The 20586-nt window shown below is 47.2% G+C and overlaps 1 protein-coding gene across 1 annotated transcript in view; it reads left to right on the top strand.

The window, feature by feature from the left end:
• WAPL (WAPL cohesin release factor) overlaps positions 1-20586 on the top strand; it is a 132272-nt gene that overhangs the window by 93465 nt on the left and 18221 nt on the right. The window contains exon 18 of the mRNA XM_040438857.1: positions 6356-6451. Coding sequence (XP_040294791.1) covers positions 6356-6451 — 96 coding nt within the window. The remainder of the gene's footprint in view (positions 1-6355; positions 6452-20586) is intronic.

The raw sequence follows: 20586 nt of genomic DNA on the forward strand, positions 1-20586 counted from the left end.
GGGGTTGGGGGGGGGGGTTGATCTGTGGATGACACTGTTTGTTGGGGGGAATCTGTGGATGACACTGGGGGGGGGAATCTGTGGATGACACTGGGGGGGGGGAATCTGTGGATGACACTGGGGGGGGGGGGGGGGAGAACTGTGGATGACACTGGGGGGGGGGGGAGAACTGTGGATGGCACTGTTTGGGGGGGGGGGAGAACTGTGGATGGCACTGTTTGGGGGGGGGGGGAGACCTGTGGATGGCACTGTTTGGGGGGGGGGGGAGAACTGTGGATGGCACTGTTTGGGGGGGGGGGAGAACTGTGGATGGCACTGTTTGGGGGGGGGGGGGGAACTGTGGATGGCACTGTTTGGGGGGGGGGGGGAGAACTGTGGATGGCACTGTTTGGGGGGGGGGAGAACTGTGGATGGCACTGTTTGGGGGGGGGGGGGAGAACTGTGGATGGCACTGTTTGGGGGGGGGGAGAACTGTGGATGACACTGTTGGGGTTGGGGGGGGGGGTTGATCTGTGGATGACACTGTTTGTTGGGGGGAATCTGTGGATGACACTGGGGGGGGGGAATCTGTGGATGACACTGGGGGGGGGGGGAGAACTGTGGATGACACTGGGGGGGGGGGGAGAACTGTGGATGGCACTGTTTGGGGGGGGGGGGGAGAACTGTGGATGACACTGTTGGGGTTGGGGGGGGGGGGTTGATCTGTGGATGACACTGTTTGTTGGGGGGAATCTGTGGATGACACTGGGGGGGGGGGAATCTGTGGATGACACTGGGGGGGGGGGAGAACTGTGGATGACACTGGGGGGGGGGGGGGGGAGAACTGTGGATGACACTGTTTAGGGGGGATCTGTGGATGACGCATATAGCATAAGATGCTATATAGTGTCATCCATAGATTTCCCCCCCTATAGCAGTGTCATTCACAGATCCCAGTCAGTTACCTGGACTGGAGAAGATCGTCTTGAAGACAGGGGGGCTGGGCATTCAGGGGTAGTCTTATACGACGAGTATAGCCCAAAACCTTTATTTTAAATGGAAAAGTTGGGGGTCGTCTTATACGCCGGAAAATACGGTACATAAATACTATTCAATATTTTTATCAGAAATATATTTCCACATCTTTACTTTATTTTGGCTGCACTTCAGTTTTTTTTTTTTTTTTTTTTAAATTTAGGAGAATTTACATTAATTTTAAAATTTTTGAAGCGCATATATTTTCCTGCAACAAGTTTGCGGAGACTTGTGTCATAATATAATCCCCTCCCCCCTCAAAAGTGGCCCAATTTTGAAAACTAGACCCCTTAACGTAATCATCTATGGGTGTAATGAGTTTTTTGACCCCCTAGTTTAAGAAATTAATGCTCGGAAGGTGTCAATTTTAAAGTTTTTTTTTTTTCTACAAAGCATATGAAAATGAAGTAAACCCCATTTCTCCTGTCTTCAGAAATACCCCATTGTGGCCCTAATCTTGTGTCTTGACAAATGACAAGGCCCAAACAGAGTGGTTTTCAGAACACAAAATTTACTTGAAAATGTTTTAGGCCCCATTGCACACTTGTAATGCCGTTGAGCTGCAAAATGATAGAAAACCCTTTTACTCCATTTTAAAAACTAGATCCCTTAAAGCATGCAACTAGTGGTGTAGTGAGAGTGCAACATTATTATAGGATGAAATAATGAGTATATATGGTTTTATTCAAATTATTAATAAAAATTTCACAGTAAATTGGAGAAAAATATTTTTAGATGGGTAACCCTGTTACTGCCACATTCTAATCTTTGTGGAGTGTACAGACGAGAAGTGAAGCTGTGCACTTATAAGGGAGGCAGATTTCTAAACCGGCATTTGCCTGTACATATGATTATGTCTCGCCAACAAAGCAGTTGTCCTGCATTTCTGTCATTCTGATGCTGTTGTGAGCAGCTTTCTGGTCTGACATATAATTACTTATCGCAGAAAAAAACCTGAACTCTAGTGAAAGGCAACATGTCCAAGAAAACGGAGCAAAATGTCTCCAACTATGTTGCAAATTCCAGTTTGTTCACAAGATACAAGAACACTGATAAGGCTGTAATGACAAGCTGGCACTCAAGGACAGCGACTGGTCGTACAACGTCTCTTTAGCCCCATCAATCCCTATATGAGAGACGAACGTGCTAAGTGACGCGGTGCACCATAACAGGCCCCTGCCCGGCAAGGTAAAAACTGCTATGCACAGAATCAAACAGTCACCTACACAATATATAAAAGGACAGTGTCCAGAACCATCTGTAGTAATGGATCACTAATTCCCAAAATTATGTCAGGATTTCTAGACGTGTTGTGGGGTGTAAAAGATGTAAGAGGTGTAAGGGATCCATAAAAAAGAAATTCTTAAAGCCCTTAGTGCACTGGTGAGGAACAACTTAATCATTAGAGATCCTACAAATAAAAAATATATATAAATATCATGATACAGTAATGTGAATGGAATTAACAGCTTTGTGTGGCAGGACATAGTCATAAAAAAATAAAATAATGAAAATTAAGAAAAATCTGAAAAGATAAAATGTGTTCCAATGTCTGGAAAAAATAAATAGCTCCAAAACCCATCCCAAATGGATCCCTCCCTCTCTGGAAAGCCCCCAAACTCAACATAAAATGAGAATAAAAAGACCCCCACCCACACTTCTTGGTATTAAATAAAATTAATAATTCGCAACCGTACAGTATCTCAAACAGGGGTAATTGCTGAGGCTGGTTGTGATGGGCAACTGGGGCAGTAAAATCGGGTGTCTCTCCTCCTTCCATGTTTGCTACACACCCGGCATTGTTTCAGAGGATATGTCTTGCTGGCAGTGGCAGGGATGGGGTGAGGGAAGTGGCGTTCTGAAAGCCTTCGAACATCCTCAGATTAAAAAGGCTTGCCCAGGTGCAGGGGACTCAAACAGGAGACTCTAAACCACCTTCTCCTGAAACTCGAGGAAGTTGAGGGTTCCTTGGGCCTTTTTAATTAAAACAAAACTATTATAGGTAGCAATCTGAATGTGGTAGATTGCTACCTTTTTATACCAGGCCCTGTTTTTTCGCTTCACCAGGTAGGGTTGAAGCGCCTGGTCCGAGAGGTCTACACCTCCCATAAATTTATAATAATCTGTCACGCAGACCGGTTTGTCAGCAGTAGCCCCCTCTCCCTAACTGCAACTGTGGTGTCTGCATGCATGGTGGTGAGCATGTAGACATCCTTCCTGTCCTACTTCACTGCAAGCAGCTGGTCACTTGCAAGGGCGAAGGATGTTCCCCTTTCCAAACGCTTGGACACCAGCAGTTGTGGGTATCCCACTCTATTTTTACGGACTGTCCCACAAGCCCCTGTGTTTGCAGCATGGAGGGTATGCTGGTATAAAAATTATCAGTGTACATGTGGTACCCTTTGTGTAGGAATGGCGCCAATAGATCCCACACAATTTTTCCCGATGTAACAATATTTTTGGGGCAGCCTGGGGGGTTAAGTTGAGTCTTTGCCCTCATATACAGACAGACCGCAGGTGTAGCCGGTTGTGCTCTCGCACACCTTATATAATTTTACCCCATATCTGGCACGCTTGGAGGGAATAAACCAACGGAAGGAAAGGTGGCCTTTAAAACTAAAAATTGATTCATCAACGGACAGATTTTTATCATGGGTATATAATTTTAAGAATAAATCCTTAAGGAGGGAAATAAGGGGTCACAATTTATTTAGGTGGTTGTAGTCTCGGTCAGTTTTGGGGGGACTTAAGAATTATCTGAAAAATACATAAACTGCATTAGGGCTTCATAGCGGTTTTGGGACATAACTGCTGCAAACATAGGGGTTGAGTGGACAGTACTCGTAGCCCAATAGGATCGGACAGATGGCTTTTTTTTTACAATGCCCATGTCCAGGATAAGCCCCCCCAAATTTTTAATTTCAGGGACACTTGTGAGGGTCCACCGTCTTGTATAAATAGTCGTGAGCTTTTGTACAGCAAACTGTGTGACGTACAGATTAGTCTGATGCACAATTAATTCCAGGACTTTATCGTCCACAAATAAATGAAAAAAATCATAAGGGGCAAAATTGGTGACGTCCACATTAATTTGGGGAGTAGATAAAAATTGGGGTACTTTGGGGGGAAATGATGAAGCAGGAACCCACCTAGTAGAAGGGATGAGACCGTTGGGTGGAGAATGAGAAGGTAGCGACTTCTACCACCATAGGGCTATAGGGTCTGGGGATGGAAGTGGAGCTAGAGTCCCCACTATCAGAAAATATTTCCGTCTTTGAAGCTGTGTCGTTTTCAGAGCATAGGAAGTCATATGCCTGCTCTGCACTGAATAATCTGAGCCATTTTTCTTTTACTAATAAGCTTAGAAAGTAAAAAAAAAAATGTATATATCTCCCACCCTAAAAATTAAAAGCAAATGTTCACTAGCGTCAGTAGCGGTGCTTCCACTGACCGACAATTATGGACGGACCCTAACAGATGCCCTCTGAGTGACTAACAGATGGACAGGGACAGGTGGCCTCTGACCGCCAGGGACAGGTGGCCTCTGACCGCCCCTAATAGTCCTGGCTGTGTTAGTAAATATTAGTAAATATAATGGATGTGATCTCCAGGATAGGTTTATCATGGAGACCACATGATTAGGGACCGCCATCTTTGTTAAGGTACTGGGGGTGTGGTGAGGATCGGGACCCAGCTTTCCCTTATGGGGAAGCTGGGGAACCCAATCCTCGCCTCCAGAGACTTTCTCCCTCCTCTCTTACATGAGAGGAGGGAGAAAGTTTACTGCCGGCGGCTCTGCTGCATTTTCTGTGATCACCGTGATACTGTATCACGGTGATCAGAGACTGCTTGTCACGGTCTCTGATCACTGCCCCCAGACCTCAGCTACCTCCTGTAGCTGCAAGCAGGGAGCTACTGTGCTTTTTTTTTTTATAGTTCTAGCTTGGGTTGAAGTGCTGCCGTAAAAAGGCGGCGCTGAAGCCCAAGGTCTTAGTGACCGCCGTAAAAACACCTATGGGTGGTCACTTAGGGGTTAAAGCAATTTGGTTGTGTTTTAGTGGCTTCACTAATCCATTTGCTCCTTTGAGTGTTCAGCTCTTTGAAGAATGTCTGCCAGCATCCCATACATTTACTTTCACAGACATGAATTGAAGTGCATCACAAATACAGTGAGCGACATTTAGAAAGCTCTTTACGCCACTATTGTGGTTTAAAAGACGTTACATGTGGCATGGCGTATGTACACCACAGTTTGTCTTTTTAAGCTTCACTACTTTTCTAAAGTGGCAGGGCTTCACATGAGGGAGCAGGACTTAGCTTGGCCTGCTGGATTTACTATAACTTGTGGCAGAAACTGGCGTGAGTTATAGCTGTAGCCTGCGCCAGCCCTAGTGCAATTGGTTGCTTTTTTAACGCATCCTGGTTTAGAAATATCCACTGTGCCTAGCCCACCAAGGTGCATGGCCTAAGATGTGACATTTGGCACCATACCTTATAGTGATTCTATCCCTTAGATTTTGCACACATTGCCGTATATAGGGTCTGCCAGATCTCCTATAGCTTGTCCCCAATATACCTTTGCCATAGATATGAATGCTTTAGTTGATTCAGAAAAGTTCTGAGGCTGATGCCAGTACAGGGATGGAAGACCTGGGGGGCCTCTACGCCAGGAGTACAGGCGCTCACGCCAGGTGTACAGGCGCTCACCTCGGGTCCTCTGATGTCAGGGGAGCTAGGAGGGGACTTTCGGATGCTGGGCCCCTTCGGAATGGGTGCTGCTGGGCTCCTTCGGAGATGTTAGGAACAGCTAACTTGGGCTCTTCTCGAAAGGTAATTTGCATAGTGATATTATCGATTTTCTGAATAAATTAAAGCATTCATACCTATGGCATAGGTATATTGCGACATGCTATAGGAACTCTGGCAGACCCTATAAATGGCTGTGTATGCTAAATCTAGGTGACAGAATCTTGTCTCAAAGTAAGGCTTCTTTCACACTAGCGTTAGGCTTGTCCACCAGGGGAAAAGCCTGCCGGATCAGTACGAACCATGGCTGCATTTCCAGCCCATCCCCATTATCGTGAATGGGGCCTGCCTGGACTGGCAGCACACGTGTGCGAGTGTTAATGCGCTGCCGGACAAGCCTAACCCTAGTGTGAAAGAAGCCTAAGCTGGCCAATGGTTGGTATAAAGTTTAAGCAAGTGTCTATTCCTGCACCAAATTTATCATCCAGCCTGAGTCGCATGTCTAAACAGTTCAGCTAAGTTTACATCGACTACAGTATTAATAATTCTGTTTAATTGTCAGCGAAGTACAAGTAACCTATTTGGTGCCTTTCAGATCAATGTGACTACTGTGCGGAGCCATTTACCCAATGGAGACTTCTCAATAATGACTGAAATGCTGAAGAAGTTTCTCAGTTTCATGAATCTTACAGTAAGTAACAATTTTCCAATTGAACAGATGAGCCAGGTGATGAATTATTCATTCAAAACAGATTACAGATATTGTGAATTGAATCTTGTGGTCTCCATAAATTTCAGCCACCCCTAGTTTACCCGGGTGGGAAATATTTTTGGTCCTACTTGAAACCTAGTTTACTTTTACAGTTGGCATGCATTTTTGTGCTTCTTAATTGTCTTTAAACCCCTTAAAGATTAAGCAAAAAAAGTTTTTTTTCCCCCTCCTGGCATTCAAAAATGTCATAACTTAAAGATTTTTTTTTTCTTTTTTTCTGTCATTTATGTGAGGGCTTGTATTTTTTTATGCATAATGGCATTATTTAACAGGTTGCCTACCTAGGACGCGAATGGACGCCCTAACTGGCTGGTACTTTACGCCTTAGGACAAGCATTCTCGTCCTTGGGTTAACCGGCTGCCCAATACATGCTGCCGCGATTAGCAACAAGGGCCCAGCTAAAACTGAGGGCCGGGCCCAAGCTGTATCCACCAGCATCTGTGAAAATACAGATATCGGCCGATTACCCCCTGTATGCCGCAGTCACGCTGACCGCGGCATAAAGGGGCTTTGCAGAAGCTTGTACATCACCATTGGGTCCCTGTGCTGCGGTGACGGGGACCCGATGGTTGCTATGGCAGCCTCGATGCCTTGCACAGGCATCAGGACTGCCAGCTGCGGAAGCCCAGGAGATCCAGCCCCAGGGCTGTCTCCCCTAGGCAACTGTCAGCATTTTACAGTGTAAGGCCTCTTTCACACTACCGTTTTTTTTTTGTTTTTTTTTCTGTATACGGAACCATTCATTTCAATGGGTTCACAAAAAAATAATGTACTCCGTATGCATTCCGTTTCCGTATCTCCGTTCTGTGTAAAGATAGAACATGTCCTATATTTGGCCGCAAATCGCGTTCCGTGGCTCACCTAAAGTCAATGGGTCCGCAAAAAAAACTGAATGCATACGGAAATGCATCCGTATGTCTTTCGTATCCGTTCCGTTTTTTGCGGAGCCATCTATTGAAAATGTTATGCCCAGCCCAATTTGTTCTATGTAATTACTGTATATGCCATATGGAAAAACGAAACGGAAATTGAACAACGGATCCGTGAAAAACGGACCGCCAAACACTGAAATAGCCATACGGTAGTGTGAAAGAGGCCTAAGGCATTGACAGTTCAATACAGCACAATATAGATGTATTGAAACGGGGATCAGACCCTGAAATGTTGAAGTCCCATAGTGGGACAAAAATAAATAATAAAAAATGAAATAAGTATTTTTAACCATAAAAAATTTGTTTCAATAAAAAAAAAGCCCTTTCCCCATAAGAAGAGACATATAAAATTGTAAAAAATAATAATAAAACACACATTCGGAATTGCTGTATCTGTAACAACCTGCTCTCTAAAAATATCCCATGATCCACCCCATCCGGTCAACACCGTAAAAAAATACAAACTGTGCTAAAAAAAAAAGCTATTTTTGTCACCTTTTATCACAAAAGGTGTAATACCAAGCGATCAAAAATTCATATTTACACAAAAATAATACCAATCAAACCGTCATTTCATCCCGCAAAAAATGAGTCCCTACATAAGACATTCGGCAAAAAAATAAAAAAGATATGCTTTTCAGAAATTGGAGACATAACAACATTTTTTTTTTTTAGTTTAAAGGGAGTCTTTCACGCCGATTCACCCTATTAACCTAATAACAGACTTATGTCCACGGCATCCCCCCTATTAAAACTGTGCTTACCATATGTTGCTTGCTATCATCGTTCCTCCGAAAAACACTTTTATTCCGTATGCAAATTAGGTTGTGAAGTCTGCCTAACTTACGTACTTGCCTTGATCACAGCATCACGGCAAGAACGTAAGTTAGGCCCGGGCCGGCGCATGCGCACGGTAAACTGTGATGCCCCGGCCAGACTGTGGTCATTCAATGCGCACGCGCCAATATCGTGGTCATCGGCGCATGCGCGGGATTACAGACAGTAGGAGGAAGGATAGAGAAAAGACCGAGGGCGGGCAGACGCGGCTGAAGGGCCGGCAGAAGCGGCGGTGGGGGAGTGGATTGGTATGAAAATGACCCAGGGGCCTGAGCACCTTCACAGCCTAATTTGCATACGGAATTAAAGTGGTTTTCGGAGGAACGATGATAGCAAGCAACATATGGTAAGCACAGTTTTAATAGGGGGGATGCCGTGGACATAAGTCTGTTATTAGGTTAATAGGGTGATTCGGCATGAAAGACTCCCTTTAAAAAAAAAAAAATCTTTTATTGTTTAAAACCAAAATATAAAAAAAAAGACATATTGGGTACCACCGTGTCCGTAACGACCTGTTCTATAAAAATGACATGATTTAAAACCGTGCCAAAAAAGAATTTTTTTTTGTCACCATGCATCTTAAAAAGTGTAATACCAAATGATCAAAAAGTACTATGTATCCCAAAATAGTACCTCATGCCGCAAAAACTGGAGCCCCTACATAAGATAATTGCCCGAAAAATAAAAATCTGGCTTTCAGAAAACGGGAACGCACACAAAAACATGTTTATTTTATTTATTTTTTTCAAAAAATGCTTTATTTATATATTGTAAACTGAAACAAAAGAAAAATAAGACATTAGATATCGTCCCCTCCATAACAACTAGCTCTATAAAAATAGCACATGATCCAACCTGTTAGGTGAACACCGTAAAAAAACAAAAAAAATAAAACCTGTGCCAGAATAGCCATTTTTTGCTTCTTTTGCCTCTCAAAAAGCGTAATATAGAGCAACTAAAAGTAATTTTACTATTTTGTGGTATATAAGTGTCGCCTTATCCTATAATTTCCAAAATGGGGTCCGTTTTTTACAGTTTCTACTGTAGGGCATCAGGCGGTCTTTAAATGTCATATGGCAACTTAAAATTATCTCTGTGATATCTGCCCTCCAAAAACCATACGGTGTTCCTTTCCTTCAGCGTCCCTGCTGTGTTCCCTTACAGCAGTTTATGACCACATATGGGGTGTTTCTGTAAACTGCAGAATCAGGGTAATAAATATTGAGTTTTATTTGGCTGTTAACCCTTGATGTGTTACAGGAAAAAAGTAATTAAAATGGAAAATACGCCAAAAAAGTGAAATTTAAAAATGTAATCTCCTTTTCTCGCCAATATTCTTTGGGTGACACAGGAACCGTGGGTATAGCTATGTCCTCTAGGAGGCGTTGACACTAGATAATGCTGTTACCTCCTCCCCTGGCAGCTATACCCCCTCCAGCCTGGAGAGAGAGCTTTTGTTTTTTCTAGTGTCAATAGGAGGCAAGACCTCCCTGCTCTGCAGGGCAGCTCCTAAAAGATTTTTTTTATTTTAGTTTATTTTTTTTCTCTTTTAGGTGGGAAACAGTGGTCGCCCAGCCTCCCTGTTCTCCCGGGGGAGCATGCCAGTGCCGGTCCGCCACACTGCCTCCTCCCCCACAAGGTGGACCAGGGCAGCCCAGCTCCCCTGCATCCCGCCAGCCAAGGGGTCACCTAGGTCTGACAAAGAGAAGACCCTCCCGCCATACCAGACTCCTGCCACTCCGGTGCCAGCTGCTGAGGAGGTGACCCTGCTGGAGAAGGTGACCTAATGGGCCCACTTAGGGAGGGTAAAGAGGAGGAAGATAAGGTGAGTACACGGGACTAGGTGAGTATGTTTAACCCCTCTCCCTCCCTTCCTATTTGGCCAAGCATCGGGCTCCCTCTTCCCTCTCCCTCCTTGGCCAGACACGGGCTTCATTTATCCTAGCCCAGCTTCCTCTGTTGGCATTCCCTTCCCTCTCCCTCTGTGCCGACGGTACATGGGCACATAGGGGGTTAATGGCCATGTCTTAGTGCAGTAGGCACTATTAGACACAGCTGGCGGCCGTGCGCACCGCTTTGGTCCGGATGCAGGGAGGGGAGCGGAGGAGGCTTTCCGCTCCCCAGCGCCATAATCCTGCCAGCACTGGGTCCAGGCACCGATAAATTTAGGCCCCGCCTTCACTCCCACACGATGGTCTCCCCCGGCCGGTGTGCGCAAGCGGGCACATTTCTCTGCCACTACAGTAATGCGGTAGTGTCGGGTGAGCGCTCTGCCCTCTTCGCCGGCCGCGGTCATGCAGAGTTGTGTCCCCGCAGCCCTCTGTGCTCCGGCAGTACATTCTAGTTGGCCGTGTCCCATAACTTTAAGCCCTGGCTTTGCGGCCTACTAGCCCGCAACTTACATCCCTGGGGAGGGGGACGGTCTGGCGCAAATTCTTCCCGCCTTGCTTTCCCCTCCCCCAGTAGCTCACAGAGCCCCGCCCTCGGGCAGTTAACCCTTCCTGTTCAGCCATCTCTTGAGGCTGGCACAGGATTATATGGTTTTCTATCTGCAGGGCTTTAATGTTGAGGAACTTAACTCCTTTGCCTCTTGTCCAATTGAGGCTGGGCATCCCAGTTCTTTATTTTTTAAAAAGTCCATTCGGGTCCTCCCCCCTCAGTCCTCATCACCGCAGGACCGCCCTGTCTTTGTCAGACTGGGCCCCTGTCCTATCACGGACAGAGGAGGACCCTTCAGTTTCCCAATCCACCCTCCTGGGTCGTTTGGTCGAAATCCAATGGTGGACATCTGGACCTTCCCAATAGCCCTCTGGGGTCGGTAAAGCGCTGCCTGCGCAATACAATGGGGGACATCCAGACCTTCCCAATCCACCCTCCGTGGTCATTTGGTTGATAAAGCACTGCGTGTGCAACCCAATGCTGGACCTCTGAAAGTTCCCATTTCACCCCCAAGTAGTTTGGTTGATAAATCCCACCGGCGCAGTCTTCAACTGCCATGGGCGAGTTCTTTAGAGGTAGAATTGCACAGAGCGGTCCCCACCCGCTCCCTAGGGTCACGCTCAGACGCACCTCCCCTCCCGGGAGAGGTTCGGTCTGAGTGGGGGGGGGGAATCAGTGGTTCGGTTTCGGTCCGGTGTGATCCTCCAAGGTTGCGTCCAAGGTAGACAGCAGTACTTGTCGTATGTATTATCCCCTTCCTTAGGTGGAGTATTTGCACTACTACTGGATGCAGTACTTCCCTTAGACATTACCTCCCTCCATTGGTAGGATAATTACACTACCGTTGGACTCGGTTCTGACTGTCGAGGTACCTCTTCCTTTAGCTGAGTATTGCCCTACCACTGGGTGCTTTTTCATCAGTCGCATGGCCATCACTATGCTTCCGGTACATTGCCCCCTTCCACTAGTGATCCGCTAAAGTGGGGAATGAGTACACATCTTGGATGCTGCGCTTCAACTACGCCACGCCTCTAGATGCCTTACCTTCTACGAGTGGGGCGTAGCGAGTATCCATACATGCTGGTGCCCTGTACTCTTCATCTAGTGGTATATAGGGGCCGCCAGTGGATACTGTGGCTGTTTCCACGTTGTATCTTTTTCTTCGGTGCTGGTTTGAGACATTAATATGACAACCTCTCTCCTCTCAGGGGGGTTACCCAGCAACACTTAGGTGTCCTAATGTCCCCCATCTCTGTGGTCATCTGTTGTTCCAGTATGTGTCCTCAACAATATGTAGTGCGTACACCATAGCACATAATATTGTGATTACGTTCCAGGAGTCGAGTGTTGCACTGACTCTATATTCTCTGTCCACTACAGCCATTACATACTCTGGACATCAACCACCAAGGGGGAACGCTCAGCTCTGCGGTGATGCAGGAATCTGCCCAGATCTTACAGTGGGCACAGACCCATGTACTCGCAATTTCAGCAATCTATATCCCGTGTGTGGAGAACTGGACTGCGGACTTCCTCAGCAGGACGAAGATCGTTCCGGGCGAGTGGTTTACCTGCACCCGGAGGTGTTCGAGGCGATCTGGCTGCATTGGGGTCGCCCCGACGTGGACTTGATGGCCTCAAGGCTCAATCGCAAACTTCCCACCTTCCTCTCCCGAGCAGGGATCCGGAAGCTTGCGGCGTGGACGCCCTGATCTCCCCTTGGCAGTGGTTCTCCCTCCTTTACGTCTTTTCCCCCTCCTACCCAGGGTTCCTCGGAAAATCAGGATGGAGGGCATTCCAACCATCCTCGTTGCCCCGGATTGGCCCCGTCGTGCGTTGTACGCCAACCTCTGTCTCCTAGGACACGTCCCTTGGTCACTACCTCTGAGACGACCATCTTTCGCAGGGACTGGTCTTCCATCAGCATTTAAGGTCTCTTTGTTTGACGGCGTGACCTTTGAAACCGCCATTCTGACGCGAAGAGGTTTTTCGGCGGATGTCGTACGCACCATGATTCAGGCCAGGAAGCCTGCATCGTCCAGGATCTATTACAGGACCTGAAGGTCCTTCCAGGGTTTTTGTGAAAGCCGGAACATCGCCCTACTTCATTTTTCTCTCCCTACCGTCCTGTCCTTTCTTCAATCAGGGTTGGACCTTGGTCTAGCCCTTAGTTCTTTGAAGGGTCAGGTGTCGGCGCTTTCTATCCTTTTCCATCGCCCTCTGGCTTCCCTGGGGCCTGTAAGGACGTTTCTTCAGGGAGTGGCAAATACGATTCCTTCGTACCGTCTTTCTTTACCACCTTGGGATCTGAATTTAGTCCTCTCAGCGCTCCAGGCTTCCCCCTTGAGCCCTTGCGGGAGATTTCTCTCAGACTCCTGTCCTGGAAGGTAGTTTTTCTGGTCGCTATCGCTTCCATCAGACGGGTGTCCGAGTTGGCGGCGCTCTCTTGCAGAGAACCCTTCCTGGTTATTCATAGGGACAAAGTGGGGCTCCGGCCCCTTCATATTGAAAGTTCTGAATTATCGGGACCGTGATACTATCCTGGCGGCGGCTCGTCAGATACAGGATATTAGATTTGAAAACTCCAGGATCTCGTTCTATCTGGACTTTTCTTCGGAGGTCCAAAAAATGCGACGCCAGTTCTCTGCGATGAGGGCTCGCCTGAGGGAAAAGGGGCCTCCATTATGCTATGCTGTTTCCAGCTCGCTTAAGGATCCAAGATGGGGACTCTGTTAAATACTTTACTACTCCAGAGGAGGCCTCGGACTGGCTTGACGGGAGAGGCTGAGCTTCTAGGGCCCCCCTAGGCCTTAATGCTATGGTGCACTGTACGGATGTACAAATTATCTGCGGGAGCTGAGATAGTTGTGGCGAAACCAACCTCGCCACTGGGTTTTGGAGGGGCCTGGCTACCAGCCTCTTGCCCCAGGATTATGGGCCCTCTCATCAGCCAGGCTTCCTTTGTTCACAAAGGACTTGTACTAACTTGAACCCCTGGTCTAATTCGGGCCATTTTGGGATGTTAAATGACTGTGTATTGAAAAGGGTGGGACATTGTATACCCTCGGGAAGCACTAGGAGCATCTATCAACGGAGGTACCCGGTCGGGGTGCTAGGAGATCCATTACATTGGTGGCAAGCAGTGGGATGGCGTCCAAGTGAGAGGAGAAGCAGCTCGGAGATGCCGTTCTTGGATTTACAAAATTGAGGGCAACTCTAGTCTCCGTACAGCGCCCCTGGCTACAGCAGGATGGAATCGGCTAGTCTTCAAACAGCGTTCCACTACGAGGAGAAGGATGACCCGAACTGGAGGGATGCAGTCCGGAAAGGCGTCTGGCACGAGGCCCTGGAAGATGTACAGCGTCGGCGGGGCGAGTGTCTCCCCAGTGAGGAGCAGCAGTTGTGGATGCGAGTGGCCCTGGGTGAGAAGCCCCTGGGTGAGTGGGTGAACTGGAGAGCCTGGTATGGAAGGAGCTTTTGGCTAGACAACGGTGGTATGTGATTCGGCACTCCCCCTGGATGGCTGAGCACGACAGACCCAAGGGTGGGGATTATGATGGCCCTGGCCTGTTTGAGGCCTTTGCAGAACCTGGTCCTGGGGGGAAACCCATATGGCAGGTGGAGATGGGACCGAGATCTCTCCACCGGCCCTACAGGAATGCTGGGCAGTCGGCCCAGATCCCCAACGGCAGCCGGAGTCTCAGGGAGTAGGGACAGTTGGTCCTGATCCCCAGCGGCAGTGTACTTTGAAGGGAGAGGAGACAATCGGTCCCTCTCCCCAACCACAGGGGGACAGCACCCCTAATTCCAATGATGCAGATGGGACCGCAGTCTCTGCACCAGGCCTACCGGGATGCTGGACGGCCGGTACAGAGTCCCCACCAACCCCGCAGGAATGCCAGGAGGAGGAGGTAAGTGATCCCTCCTCTCCCCGGCTGATCCGCAATAAGGTCCTGGGGTGGGGGTAGGATTCCCTGACCCCCATCCCAGCGGAAGAGCTGGCATCTGAGCAGAGCGCAGTTGGCCTCTGCCCTCCTCTATCCTCTTCTCCAGAGGCTGACTCCACACCGGCTTCCCCAGCGGAAGAGCTGGCATCTGGGCAGAACACAGTTGGCCTCTGCCCTCCTCTATCCTCTTCTCCAGAGGCTGACTCCACACCGGCTTCCCCAGCGGAAGAGCTGGCATCTGGGCAGAGCGCAGTCGGCCTCTGCCCACCAAGTACCTACAGCTCCAAGCTAGAGAACAACAAGGAAGCAAGGAGTAGCAGATGCCCCCTCAACAGCTGGGGACATACAGAACAGAGCCAGGCCCCAAAATTCAACAGGTCCAGTATTGGGTTGTGGGTTGACTGCCAGACTAACTCGGATACCGACCGGCGTGAGGTCAGGTATCTGGTTAGTCTTCCCTGGGAGGGGGAGATGTGTGGCGAAACCAACCTCACCACTGGGTTTTGGAGGGGCCTGGCTACCAGCCTCTTGCCCCAGGATTATGGGCCCTCTCATCAGCCAGGCTTCCTTTGTTCACAAAGGACTTGTACTAACTTGAACCCCTGGTCTAATTCGGGCCATTTTGGGATGTTAAATAACTGTGTATTGAAAAGGGTGGGACATTGTATACCCTGAGTAGTGAGGTCTGTTCCATTGTCTCTCTGTGTGTATTGGCGATGTCCTTTGTCCTGAGAGATAATTGAATTACGTCTCGGTTGTCTCCAGGACAGAAGACATTGTGTATTCTCCTGCTTGTGATGATTGCATCAACCCAGAGTGAGGTAATTGGATCACGGGCAGAGGGGAGGATTTTGTGTGGGAGTGTCTGAGTGTATTGTACGTGGTTATTGGCTGTTTTTTACAAAACCCTGTGGGTGGTAACCTTTTTGAAAATGTGTATAAATCAATGCTTGTGTGTTCAAATAAAGGTTCCTGTTTTACCCTTCATGTTGAGGCTGGTGGTTGGGTAACTGATCGACACTGGGGATTGCTATACGCTGAAGATTTGCTATACTCCCCTGGCATAACTACTAGCTCTTGTAAGAGCTGTTCCTGCTCTCGGGATTTGGGAGAGATTCCCCCACTGGAGCCTTGTCGTAGGTCCAGGGTAGGTAGGAGACGGTGAGACCTCAACCAAGCTTCGGCGGTTCGTGGGGTCTGCAGCGCTTACGATGTCAAGTGGAGTGCTTGGGGACCTCAGGAAGCACTAGGAGCATCTATCAACGGAGGTACCCGGTCGGGGTGCTAGGAGATCCGTTACAATAGTCTAAACGTCTTCACTTACTGTAGAATAGATTTATATGTTCTCAGGTCTAAAATTGGGGACTGTTTAGTATGTTTCTTGGGTCTCTTTGAATTAGCAGGGATTGCTAGCCTTAAGTTTGGGATTATAGGCTCAGATAGGTTGGGGTGGTCTGGGCAGGGTGGGGGGAATATGCTTAACATTGCTACTGTTAAGGGTTACTAAATGTTATGTATGTTTGTCTTTTGGTGTGCGTGGATGTGTGAATGGCCTGGATGTCCTGGGATTCTTGCGATGTATGAGGTCGGCCCTATTACATGATGGCGTGCTGTAACTTTATCTCCTGGAACGTCAGGGGACTTAATGATAAAGTGAAAAGGTCTCTTGTTTTCAATTATTTGAAGAAATTTTCCCCAGATATGGTATTGCTGCAGGAGACTCACTTAACCCCTTAAGGACCGGGCTCATTTTCACCTTAAGGACTTGGCCATTTTTTGCAAATCTGACCAGTGTCACTTTAAGTGCTCATAACTTTAAAACGCTTTGACTTACCCAGGCCGTTCTGAGATTGTTTTTTCGTCACATATTGTACTTCATGACACTGCTAAAATTGGGTCAAAAAAGTTAATTTTTTTGCATAAAAAAATACAATTTTTACCGTAAATTTTGAAAAATTAGCAAATTTCAAATTTTCAGTTTCTCTACCTCTGTAATACATAGTAATACCCCCAAAAATTGTGATGACTTTACATTCCCCATATGTCTACTTCATGTTTGTAGCATTTTGGGAATGATATTTTATTTTTTGGGGATGTTACAAGGCTTAGAAGTTTAGAAGCAAATTTTGAAATTTTCAGAAATCTTCAAAATCCCACTTTTTATGGACCAGTTCAGGTTTGAAGTCATATTGTGAGGCTTAGATAATAGAAACCTCCCCCCATTCTAGAAACTACACCCCTCAAGGTATTCAAAACTGTTTTTTCAAACTTTATTAACCCTTTAGGTCTTCCACAAGAGTTAATGGCAGATGGAGAAACAATTTTGAAATTTATATTTTTTGGAAAATTTTCCAATATAATCCATTTTTTCCAGGAGCAAAACAAAGGTTAACTGCCAAACAACACTCAAAATGGGTTGCCCTGATTCTGTAGTTTGCAAAAACACCCCATATGTGGTCGTAAACTACTATTTGGCTAAACGGCAGGACATAGAAGAAGGGGAACGTCATATGGTTTTTGGAAGGCAGATTTTGCTGGACTGGTTTATTGACACCATGTACCCTTTCAAGCCCCCTGATGCACCCCTAGAGTAGAAACTCCATAAAAGTGACCCCATCTAGGAAACTACGGGATAAGGTGGTTGTTGTTTTGGGACTATTTTTGGGGTAAATTTGATTTTTGGTTGCTCTATATTACTCTTGTTTGAGGCAATGTAACAAAAAAAAATTATTCTAAAATTGTTTCTACATTCACTATTTGGTTTTGTGGAACACCTAAAGGGTTAACATAGTTTGTAAAGTAACTTTTGAATACCTTGAGGGGTGTAGTTTCTTAGATGGGGTCACTTTTTTGGAGTTTCTAGTCTAGGCTACATCAGGGGGGGCTTCTAATGGGACATGGTGTCAAAAAAAAAACTGTCCATCAAAATCTGCCTTCCAGAAACCATATGGAGTTCCCTTCGTTCTATGCCCTGCCGTGCGGCTATATAACCATTTACGACCACATATGGGGTGTTTCTGCAAACTACAGAATCGGGGCAATAAATATTTAGTTTTGTTTGGCTGTTAACCCTTGCTTTATTACCGGCAAAATGGATTCAAATTGAAATTTTGCCCAAAAATGGGTGTTTTGGCACAGTTTTTATTTTATATTTTTAGTTATTTTTATAGCGACGACTTTTATGCACGCGACGATGCCCAATATGTATGGCTCTCAGTCTTTGGAGACACTAAGCAGGCATCCTAAAACTGCGGCCCTCCAGATATTGTAAAACTACAATTCCCACCATGCCCTGCTGATGGCTGTAGGTTGTCTGGGCATGCTGGGAGTTATAGTTTTACAACATCTGGAGGGCCGCAGAGGATGCCTGCTCTAAAACTAATATTTTTTGGGGAAAGAAAAATTGTTTCTGTGTCTCCAAAGTCTGAGAGCCATAGTGTTTTATGTTCTCTAGTGGACTGTTGAGGATTATAAAAATTTAGTACTCCATGGAAGTGTGATACTCCCTGAAGCAATTGATAATGCAGAGGCCCGGATGATCGGGGCAAGTGTCACATTGAGTAGTGGTGTCCTTCCGTATCCCCCTCTTGTGACACACTCTGCACTTTTTTTGGGTTCGTCCCTTCTTTCCAGTATGGGGGACCACACCTGGAAAGTGTTGGCCAGGGACGATCCGGGCGCCTCCAATTCCCGAGGTACTCCGGCCTGCTCTTTCCCGGTCCGAAAAGATCAGGTCCTTGAGGACTGCCTCATAGAACTGGAGGAATGTCCCTGTGCTGCCAGCGCTTCGGGATAGTACAAAAGAGTTGTACAGTGGCAGGGGGGGTCTGGGTTAGGGTTAGATGGAAGTTTGGAATAAAAGTACTTTTTTTTATTTTTTTTTCTAACTTACTTTTCCCTTCTTTCCCTGCCTAACGGTGCCTCTCCCTCACTGACCCTAACCTACCTGGGTGGCGATGGGTGCAGGAGGGTGATGGATTCCGATTAGGGGGACACAGGAGCTGGTGCTGGACGATGCTGCACAGTCAGAGTGCTGGACAGGAAGAGGAGGGGAGAGAGGAGTGCAGGAAGTTTAAATCTCGCGCCTCTCTCCCCTGCACCAATCAGCACCCTGGACAGCGGCATTCAGCACCAGGGCCAGCACCGCCTCTCCAAATCCTCGGACTTCGATAGGTGGTGTATAATTACGCCACCGATCGCAGTCTTTTTCCGGTTCATCGGGTCACAGGACACCCGAATGGACCGGAAACGCCGAAAACCGCAGGTCTGAATTGACCTGCGGTTTTCTGCGATCGCCGATACGGGGGGGTCAAATGACCCCCCCCTGCATTGTTACGGGATGCCGGCTGAATGATTTCAGCCGAAATCCCGTTCCGATTAACCCCTGCGGCGCCGGAGTTCCGATTTTAAGTCAGGACGTACCGGTACGTCCTCGGTCCTTAAGGACTCGGGAAATAGGGCGTACCGGTACGTCCTAGGTCCTTAAGGGGTTAAGAGGCCAAAAACTGTTGGTGTTAAAGCGTCCATGGGTGGGTTCATCATTCCACACGGTATATAGTAATTACGCTAGGGGAGTCTCTGTCCTAGTATCTAAATCAATCCCTTTTAAACTACATTCGGTGCAGACTGACTTGTCTGGGCGGTATGTTATTGTACATGCGGCTATGCGGGGAAGAGACTACATAGTGGTGGGCCTATATATCCCCCCTCTTCCTTTTCAGAGATGGATACACTGGATGATATTATGGGAAGGGTATCGACTTTGCCGACTGATCCTCTAATTATGCTGGGTGATTACAATGTGGTTTTAGACCCGATTGCAGATAGACTCCGTCCCCAGGCCTCCCACAATAGGTCGCTTGTCAATTGGGCCGATGCCCATGCTCTGACGGAAGGATGGAGATTTCTTCACCCGAATGACCATCAATATTCCTGTCACTCTGCTTCTTTTGATACCCTGTCCCATATAGATCTGGTGTTTGTTAGCAGGGAGCTTTTGCCATGGCTCTCTAGGGTGGACTACCTCCCACGGAGTATCCCTGACCATGCCCCGTTACTTGTGATTTTGGCTATGCCGCTTGCACCCCCAGATAAGCTGTGGTGTCTAAATGCTAAATGATTGGAGGTGTTACCGGTGGCCTGTGCAGCTCTTGAGGGAGCAACTGATTATTGGGCTTCCAATGAAAGGTCAGCTAATCCTACTGTTGAATGGGAGGCCTTTGAAGCGGTGCAGCGCGGCACACTTATACATGCCATTGCCTCGCATAGGAAAGAATTAGTAAGTACTAGGACCAAATTAGAGGAAGAAATGGCTAACAAAGAAAAAGATTATACTCAGAATCCTTGCCTTGAGACCAGAGGAGATTGGGAAGAGGCCCAGAGGAGATATCATCTTCATCTACTAGATTATACTCAGAAGAAGCTATTGTATCAGAAACAAGTAGTGTTCTCGGAAGGGGATAAAAATTGGACAGCTTTGGCTTATTTAGCGAAAACAGAAAATCCTCAGACAGTGGTTGCCCTTATTACTAATGCGGAGGGATTTCAGTTTTCCCAACCAGGTGATATTTGTACTACATTTGCCTGTTATTATTCTGACCTATATACCTCTAAAATGCCTTACACAGCTAGTGATATTCAGGAGTTTCTGAAGAAAGTCCAGCTTACACCTCTTTCCCGCACAGACAGATCTTTTCTGGGCGCTCCCATTGAGGTAGGGGAAGTCAGGACGGCAATAGAAAGCATGATGGTGGGGAAGTCTCCTGGTCCGGATGGTTTCCCGGTAGAATGATACAAGGCAGATATAGACAAACAAAGTGTGTGGTTGTTGAAACTTCTTAACTATGCCTTTGAGTCCAGCAGATTGCCCCCATCATTCATGGAGGCGACTATTGTGGT

This window comes from Bufo bufo, chromosome 6 (genome assembly GCF_905171765.1).
Source record: "Bufo bufo chromosome 6, aBufBuf1.1, whole genome shotgun sequence".
Taxonomy (NCBI): domain Eukaryota; kingdom Metazoa; phylum Chordata; class Amphibia; order Anura; family Bufonidae; genus Bufo; species Bufo bufo.